The sequence below is a fragment of the Monopterus albus genome, unplaced genomic scaffold (genome assembly GCF_001952655.1).
Source record: "Monopterus albus unplaced genomic scaffold, M_albus_1.0 scaffold106.1, whole genome shotgun sequence".
NCBI lineage: Eukaryota > Metazoa > Chordata > Actinopteri > Synbranchiformes > Synbranchidae > Monopterus > Monopterus albus.
The window spans coordinates 861,331-870,615 of NW_018127986.1; the positions used below are offsets into that span (position 1 = coordinate 861,331).

Below are 9,285 nucleotides of genomic sequence, written 5' to 3' on the forward strand. Positions count from 1 at the left end.
CTTCAAGTATTGCATGAATGGATGCTGATGGTTTTCTGGCATAATGTTACCAAGTTTCATAGTTTCAGAATTTCAGAGTAAGTCCAGTCAGCCACCACCATCTTACCAAACTGGATTTGTGTGAGGGCATCTGTTTGTGAAAGCGTATATCCATCCATTAATGATACTGCTTATCCTGAATAGGGTTGCAGAGGGGCTGGAACCAATCCCAGCTGACATTGGCCTTGATAATAATTTTAAATACAGAAAGAAAAAAAGAAAAGACAAAGTAACTAAAGCAACAGAGAAGTATATGCTCTCTGACCTGGAGTCTCTCTGCCCAGACAACAGCTGACCTCTCCACAACAGGCAGGTCACATCCCAGAGCAATTATCACATCAGTCTGCAAACAAAAAGCATTCTGCTCTCAACAACTGCCCAGTTTGAAACATTTTCATGACATAAGGGGCATATTAAATGTAAATTAACCAAAGTTTGCTTTAACACTGGCTTGAATGACTACCCATTACCCATCTTTTACTATTCCTCTGCTGATTGGTGACCTCTTTGTTTTGCTTCTTTCCTTAACTCTGCCTCTGGAAAATAGCTTTAAATTAAGAACACAAATAGCATTTCCACATTTTCACCATTAAACACACGTCAACAACAACATTGCTTTAAAGTGCCTTACTGATCTACTTTATATTTCATTTGTATTGTGTGGCATTCATGTGGACGGCAAAGTAAGAATTTCATTGTACAGGGAAATGTGTTTCCGTACTGTGCACAATAAACACTTTGAAATACAGCTCTGACTCATTGTGCTGTATAGGCTGGACATCAAGTTAAAGACACAAATATGTAATTCAAGCCATTTTATTTTTTTATATTATGAGACAAGCCCTCTGCTGGCTGATTTGGGAAATGGATATGGGATGTTTATCCAGTTATTTCACAGTCTCCATACAGTTTTGATGTTCAAACTCTTTTCCTCAGAGTCATCCATGCTATCTTATTGCACTCAAATATCCTTCTCTAGCTTTGTGATTTGTCTCAACAGGCTGACCCTTGGCAAAGAAATTCAAAAAATGTACATAATTGAAATATCTGTAGAGAAAGAGGAAATCCTTTTTACTACCACCTAGTGGGTTTGCCTTCTCCTTGGAGGTAGCCATCATACAGCTCTCTGAGGTGGAGGATGAGCTCCTCTGTATTCTGTCCTGTCAAAGCCGACACAGGGATGACTCGCTCTGTAACATGGCTCCTTAGAGTCTCAAGCTTCTTCCGGGCCTCAGGTAGGTCAATTTTGTTGGCTATGATGGCCTGAGGCCGCTGGGACAGACCAGGATCATACTGGTCTAATTCATAACGCAAGTGCTGGAGCTGAGTCCAGGGCTCTGGAGTCGACAGGTCCAGAACAAAGAGGAGGAAACGGCAGCGCTCTATGTGACGTAGAAAAGAGAGGCCCAGACCTCGATTTAGATGAGCTCCTCGAATGATGCCTGGGATGTCAGCCACTAAACAGAGCAAAAGTAAAAATGTGCCACATACATTACTCTGTTCACCGTAACAGCTGAAAATAATCCAAAGCAAGCTCCTATAAAAAATGTATTGATGCAGAACAATAAATAATATGAATCCTATAATATATTAGTGGTCTGATTAAAATTAACTACCTGCAACTTGCTCATAGTCCCTGTACTTGACAATTCCTACATGCGGATTAAGTGTTGTGAATGGATAAGCAGCCACAGCCGGCCGGGCATTAGAGATGGCTCTCAATAATGATGATTTCCCAGCATTAGGAAACCCCACCTAAAGAAATAATGATAAAAAAAAAAGTACAGTTTATTACAGTTCTGGTGTTATTTTCCAAGCTTAAGCTGCTTTTTCTCACCAGACCAGCATGAGCCATGGTGCGTAGCTCTAGCAGAAGAATCCTCTCCTGGCCGACCATTCCTGAGGTTGCTGTCATTGGGGCACGGTTCTCATTGGACAGATAGAATCGATTCCCTTTCCCTCCAGCTCCTCCAAAAACAGCCAGATACTCCTGGCCATGCTCAGAAAGATCTACTATAGTTCTGCCCTCTTCCTTCACCACAGTTCCTACTGGAACCTTTACAAATAGGAAACATCACAGGCAAGATTAGGCAGTATGTGTATGTGAGAAATGTTATAAATATGTTTGTAGAATACATGACATTTATGATCAAATGCAGGACTCACACTAATGAAAGTTGGGCTACCGTTTCGACCATAACAGTTCTTGCTGCCCCCTGATTGCCCATCCTCTCCCTTGTAGATGGGAAGTATTTGCGCCAATGATTTGACAAACCGGTCAGCTGAAAGCATGCAAATAAGGAAGATGAAAGCATGTTTTGATTGTAATGATGCAGAATGAACTGAGCTCTGTACTCTTAAAACAAGCTGTAGTAATGCTTACAAAAAATCTAATTAAAATCACAGATAGTAGGATGAGAAGTCCAAAACTTCACCATCAATAGTATAAGGTGTCTAGCAAGCAAGCAAAATTTATGTATATAGCACCTTTCTAGACCCAAGTTACAAGGTGATTTACAGTAAAACAGAAAAGAATAAAACCAGATAAATCACACATACACAATAAAATAACAGCAAAAATGCACAATCAAAAACAAATACATCAATCAGAGATGTTGTTAATAAAGGAAGAATGGGGAAACTGTAGAATATATGTACATGACAAAACAGTTCCTTGAACAAGATGGACACCCAACTTACCTTTCATAACGATACTTCCTCCATCGCCTCCATTCCCTCCATCGGGTCCACCCCACTCTTTTCGGGGTTCACTGTGAAAGCTACAGAGCCCTTTACCACCTGAGCCAGCCACCAGCTTCACATGGCGATGGTCTACAAAGTGACGTGTCTATGGGCCACATCAAGGAATAATCAGACAACACTCCTAAGATGGATCACACAAGGACAGTACTTCAACAAATGGTACATCAGCTGTAGAGACCCTTATATTCTTAACAGAATGTTAACAGCATTAGGGGAAAATACTCATATGAATGCCACAAACTGAATATGGGATGTAAGTAGTGAGATGGTGTGGGGCAACCACCTTCATGAAGAGGTGGATATTTAGCTATGGTTCATGATAAATATTGTACTATACCGTTTTACACAGGAAATATTTATCACACTCTGTGCAGGAGAAATGTAAACTGAATATTGAATATTCTTCTATATTCAAATGAACATTGAATATATCGAATGAACCTTTAAACAAGAAAATATTTTCCATCGATTTCATTCACACAAAAACATTATGGGTGGATGATGAGCATTGTAGCCACAAGAGAGACAGATAGACAAGGTGACAGATAAAAAAAAAATCATTTGTACAACTGTATTTGCTAATGAAAGTGTAAAACAGTTAGACATATATCAAAAACATACCAGCTGTTTCTCGGACATCTCTCTCTTCTTGGGGTTTCCTCGGGCCTTGGCGCACAGAGTACAGGAGCTGCTGACACCCCTGACTCCACCGGTAACTTGCAGTTTCCACGCCGCTGATACTGGAGAACTAATATAACAGAACACGCGTACTTCTTGTCTTCTAACCTCATGTCCTATTATGTATCCTAAAAATGTGTCGGGAGAAAGCCACGGAGATTTCACTCTCGACAACGTCGCCAACATTATGACACTCAGTAGCTTAACTTTATTCCACTGAAGTTAGGTAGCTTAACCACGGTTTGAAAGTGTCACGGCGACTGTTTGGCTCAAAACTCACGTCATTATTAACAAACAAAACGAGATTCTGTCGGTAAAATACCAAGTCGTTATAATGTCAGCTCAGGAAAAACACACATTTTTGTGAAAGTGTACAGATACATGCAATAACACTGTCTAAACAGCGCTACATACCTACAGAAGACATATACTTATACGCGCCTATAAGAACTACGGAATCCGCGAAAGGCCATTTTCTCTTCTTCTTCGTTTAATACATTTCCGGTAAGGTGTACGCTGCGTAGCCTAATGCTGCCCCCCACAGGCAAACCTCTAACATGTAGACCGGCCATTTCATGAATTAGATTACAAACAAACCAGTGTAAATACTTTAAAACTGCTCTGCCAAGGTAAACAAAGACTTGAAAGAACAAGAATAAAGTGCCAAATATACTGCTTTAGCATATTTAGCACTGTACATACTAAGTCTTCTTCTTCTTTCGGCTGTTCCCGTTAGGGGTCGCCACAGCGAATCATCTGTTTCCACCTAACTATCCTCGGCATCTTCTACTCTCACCCCAATTAACTTCATGTCCTCTTTTAGCACATCCATATATCTCCTCTTTGGCCTTCCTCTTGACCTCTTGCCTGGCAGCTCCATCTCCAACACCCTTCTACCAATATAACCACTATCCCTCCTCTGCACATGTCCAAACCATCTCAATCTGGCCTCTCTGACCTTGTCCCCAAAACAGCCGACCTGAGCTACTGTACATACTAAGTAATACATCTTTATCATGATATGTGACTTCTAACATTTACTTCATAAATATACAAAATGCAGACATACAAAAGGTGAACATTTGTTTATTTTATATAACAAACAGTAACAAAAGACAGCAGAAAATATCAGGCAATGCAATCTTACAATAGATAAGTAAGTAACATTCATATTTGGATTAAACACACCAAACTTGACTTCCTCTTGCTTAGTAGCTCTCTCTCTTTCACTCTCTCTAACATACACACACACACACACACACACACACACACACACACAAAAGACGTACCACCCACATCTGTGATAACACAGTATAAATAACTGGAAAAGACTTGCCATAAATGTTCAATTCACAGAAAAATCAAACACTGACAGATTCATCATAGTATAGAGAAGCCTGTGATTGTCACTGTTGAGTGGTACATATTTATTTAGCTGTTTGACAGCCAAGTATCTCCCATTCTGGATTAACCCTGCAAAATGACTGCAACTGCTGTGTTGTTTTACCCCTCTGAGGCAAGTTGAGTTACTACAGGATATAGGCTACTGCAAAGCTGGACCCTCACAATCACGCTAATAATCCTTATAATTGATCAAATGTAATAAACACCGACAAGTGAAATGACCAGAGGTGTTGTCTAACAATAAATAGATAGATAGATAGATACTTTATGTGCCTGGACACCATCTACAAATCAACCTTCTGTACCTCTTTAACACTTGTCCTATTTTTAACATCATTTCCTTCATCTAATACAGATGTTGCTAATAAAGTTTTCATTGAAAAAAAAAACGAAATAGTACACTTAATGTTGATGACAGACGTCTTCATAAGTCACATAAATACAGAAAATAATTTTTCTAAATATTTCTGTTGAACCCCACAACTTAACATTTAAAAACATAAGACAAACCAACCCCAGTCTTTGCTGCTAATTAAACACAAATAATGATCTAGAGTTCACCATAATAACTGCAGTGTGACCGACTGAGTGTATTGCACTTATTGAAGTAGAGGTGCAGGACACATTGCTGTTCTGTTCCCATGTTCCTTTGGCTTTTTGAGGATCATTTGTTAAAAACAGCCTGAATTGCACTACAATACAAAATATCAGACAATATATACTGTCACTGTAAAATAAAGTGCAGACAAAGTGGCAATGTGTTTTTATGTCAAATCATTATTGAATGGCATCAGAGTAGTGTAACACTATACTGTATGTCTGTGCAGAGCAATGCCATTAAAAATATAGGTCAAAAATACTACCACGATGTATGATTATCAGGGACAATGAGACACACTTTTAAGTCTTGATCATCAGCTATCTATTGTCTATTACCTCAGTAAGACATATGAAGAGAGTGACAATACATAATGTTAGACCACACAGCAACACATCACAGTTTGACTAATACAGACAACCCCCAAATGATCAAGACAGGTTTAACAACCAACACTTTCTCCTTCATTAAATTCATATCCCTTACTGTGAGATATAACTATATCTCTAATGGGAAGCAAGAGCTGGCCCTTTTCTGAGATATATGTCACGGAACATTTCCTTCAAGGCCAGTTTACTTTTTATAGCCAGGGTCTTACAAACCTGCTCCAAGTACAAAAAAAGAATAATAATAAAGTAATAAAAGAAGGGCACACTATAAAGTAATAAAGGCAAAGAAAGAAAAGAAAAATATGGGCATAGCAAGGTTGCTGAGGCTTATCTAATGACTTTACTGCTTCTTTTTAATACCCTATTTAATCCATATGGAAGGTCTACATTAACTACCTGGATTCAACAGGCACCTGACTTTAATAGGGCGACGCTTTCAACTACCAGCTACAACTCTGTATTGAGCAAAACGGAAGAGAAAAGCATCACATCTGACAATTATTTCCCCCAGCTAACGATGATTAAGAGAGGATAACGATCTGATGCAGCCAGATCTTCTGATCCACAGCTGATCCCCGTACATCACTGTTGACCCGTTCCAAGAAAAGCATGTGGCACCTTATTGCTGATAATTTCCATACTGACCCTGTAATGTGAAAATATTTACTCAGCGATTAAACTGGGTCTCGTACAGCGGGTTGCTCACCATTTCTTTTTTGTTACCTCTGAGCGGATGTTTATGCCTAAATGTTTACTGAAACAGGAAACGTATTTAATATTTTAATCTGCATTTAATGTTTTAATCTAACTTGCATTTTAATGTTTTGCTATTTGTGTGCATTGGGTTAAGCATTGTGAACTGTCTTTGAAAATGTGCTATAAAAATAAACCTGCCTTGCCTGTTTTAGGTCATGAATTAGGTTACAGTTAGGTTTCTGGAGGCAGTGGGTGTCTAGATAGTTCCCTGTGTTTCCATTCCTTAATGTTTTAAAAAGAGGCACAAACATGTGCCAGCATATGCCAATATTTCAACTTGGAAAATCTGATTATGATACGAAGCAAAAAATAAAAGCCATTATTTCCTAGTGTTTTAGTTAAAAATCACAATAAATGTACTGCTTTTAGAATACGCACCTTTACATAGACTATATTAATATTTTCACTAATGTGTTGTGTCCAGTAGTCATGTACCTGTTCATAGGCATAGGGCCTCTGCGTCTGCGCTCCAGGGCCTCCCTGGGAGGAGCGGTAGGAGCCATACTGTTGGCTTTGACCTTGCTGATACTGAGAATACTGCGAGGATCCACCCTGACCAGGCCCTGAGGCAAAGGGAAAACAATCAATAAGTGTATTTGCGTGGGTGTTTATGTCTGTGTGAATGTAAACAATACTGTAGGTTTTTCAACCGTAGCCCTGTGGCTGTCCACTGTAGCCCTGCTGAGAGGAGTACTGCTGCTGGCTGAAGGGCTGCTGCTGGCCAGAGCCTGGCTGATACTGGGCCTGCTGTTGACTGTACTGAGAGTTACCTACAGGTACATGTGCACAGGCAGATATGTCAGCTATTAAGTCTGGGAAAAATGTACTTCACTACATTTTTATTTGAGGCGCTTGGACAAACAATGGTGTGAATTTGTAGAGAAATATAAAGTGTCTGAAACACATGGTTTAAAATTACAAAATGAATAACAGTTACCTGCTTCATAGTAGTGCTGTGAGGATTCATCAAAAGACCTCTCATAGCCTTGATCACCATATGAAGACTGTTGATATGAATACTCCCCGTGACCTGTAGAGAACACGGTTCAACACATGCAAAAACTCCTCTGCAAAGGCCAAATCCACTTACTGTACATAGAGAACAGAAATTATTATTCACAGTTTGAAGCTGCAAATTTCAAAATAAAAGTGCAAGAAAAAAGCACTTCAAGGCTTCTCAATTCAACGTGCACAAAGCACAAAGAAACGCCCTGGAGGAAGTTCTCTCCTCCACACACTGCTACAGCGCTCTCTGAAATCTGAAATTTCAGCACACCAAAGGGGACAGTATGGACACAGACGCACTAAGACGAAACAGAACCGAGATCACTGTCTGTCTTTTACATTTTTTCTCAACAATTTTTATCACCCACAATACGGGAAAAAGACACTGACTGGGAGGACAAGCTGAAGCTTCAACACTGTAGTAACAATGGTTCAGACCTGTGGAATAGTGCTAACAAGAAATGCCATGACTTATAAGGTGGGTTTGTGTGTCTGAGAGCTGTGTACAAAGTTTATGGATGTGCATGATTACCATCAGGGTAATATTGTTGGTTTATGGGCTCGCTGGAGCTCTGAGTGTGTCCATACTGCTCTCCGTAGAACTCGTCTTGTCCCATGTACTGCTGTGCAGATCCTGCAAGACAGGCGATACCATGATTGGTTAAACAGTTGGTTGGACCAATTGGCCACTTATACGAGATGTAATTTTGAGGAAAAAGTGAGGATTAAAGCCAGTTGTCTGTGAGAATGTGCTCTCTGCTTAGTGTTGGTGTGCAGAAACTCCAGATTCCACTCATTCCCTTTCCCTTTAAATGCTATCTGAAAAACTAAAATAACCAACAGAACAAAAACTATCTGCAAGATGCATCAAAGAACCATGCACAGCCTAATCTTCCATTCAACCCATGATAGACCCAAAAGTTTTCAAATACAGCAAAAACATCCATAGCATTAAAACATTTTCGTTTCACCTTCTGCAACAACAGCAAACAATCTAATAGCAACATATCTTATCACTCCCAGCATGACTAATTGTCACAGTTGATAGAAGAGTCATAACTACAGCCCCATGACCAATCAGGGAAAGGCTGGTGAGTAGGTCACCCAGCTTAACTATGGACACAACAATTTCATAAAGAGTACTATCTGGAAAAACTTCACCTAGTCATGCAAGGATAATAGGTGTACCAGGACGGGCTGTTACCCTGGAAATACTGTAGTATCTCATCCTTTTATGTATCTGAGTTACTATTTCTGGTCTGCACCTTTCAAACAACATAACAGGACAGATATTATTAGGCACATGCTGACAAAGCACAAGAGATGGAAACTTAATGTGAATTGAGTGATATATCACCAGTCTGCTTCTTAAAGCTACAGAAATGCAACTAATTTACAAACTTTTAATATTACTCCTCCTTTATGATCTGTGATTAATAGAATGATGCCATGAAAATACATAGCAGGAGCCTCCGCAGTAAACACAGCATGTTTAACAATCTGGAAACTTAAGAGATTGGCATCCAGAGTCGCACTTGGAAAACTTGGAAACCTGATGACCATTTCAGTCCAATGGTTCCACACCCACACTTTCACCTATGTACATCACAAACAAACTCACTGAGCCCACTGCCAAACCAAAGAAGCATGGAG

The 9,285-nt window shown here is 39.6% G+C and overlaps 2 protein-coding genes across 2 annotated transcripts in view; both read right to left on the minus strand.

Moving 5' to 3' along the window:
- Positions 1-846: 846 nt before the first annotated feature.
- mtg2 (mitochondrial ribosome-associated GTPase 2) lies at positions 847-3,954 on the minus strand. Its single transcript, XM_020610714.1, has 6 exons — positions 3,424-3,954; positions 2,740-2,887; positions 2,206-2,321; positions 1,877-2,095; positions 1,656-1,794; positions 847-1,496 (listed from the first exon to the last, which is right to left on the minus strand). Exons 1-6 carry the CDS (start codon positions 3,664-3,666, stop codon positions 1,114-1,116), a joined length of 1,248 nt encoding a protein of 415 aa, XP_020466370.1. The 5' UTR covers positions 3,667-3,954; the 3' UTR covers positions 847-1,113.
- Positions 3,955-4,570: 616 nt separating this feature from the next.
- LOC109966104 (SS18L1 subunit of BAF chromatin remodeling complex) overlaps positions 4,571-9,285 on the minus strand; it is an 8,720-nt gene continuing 4,005 nt past the window's right edge. Inside the window, exons 7-11 of the mRNA XM_020610717.1 lie at positions 8,165-8,359; positions 7,565-7,657; positions 7,278-7,397; positions 7,063-7,190; positions 4,571-6,517 (exon numbers count right to left, since the gene is read on the minus strand). Coding sequence (XP_020466373.1) covers positions 6,491-6,517; positions 7,063-7,190; positions 7,278-7,397; positions 7,565-7,657; positions 8,165-8,359 — 563 coding nt within the window. The 3' untranslated portion in view covers positions 4,571-6,490. The remainder of the gene's footprint in view (positions 6,518-7,062; positions 7,191-7,277; positions 7,398-7,564; positions 7,658-8,164; positions 8,360-9,285) is intronic.

What these genes read in the sequence shown, in the direction of transcription:
- mtg2 (XM_020610714.1), bottom strand. Translation starts at nt 3,666, where the DNA reads ATGTTGGCGACGTTGTCGAGAGTGAAATCTCCGTGGCTTTCTCCCGAC. An exon ending in AGGAAGTATCGTTATGAAAG is followed by an intron (nt 2,322 to 2,739) that starts GTAAGTTGGGTG and finishes GCATGCTTTCAG; the next exon opens with CTGACCGGTTTGTCAAATCA. An exon ending in CCATGGCTCATGCTGGTCTG is followed by an intron (nt 1,795 to 1,876) that starts GTGAGAAAAAGC and finishes TTATTTCTTTAG; the next exon opens with GTGGGGTTTCCTAATGCTGG.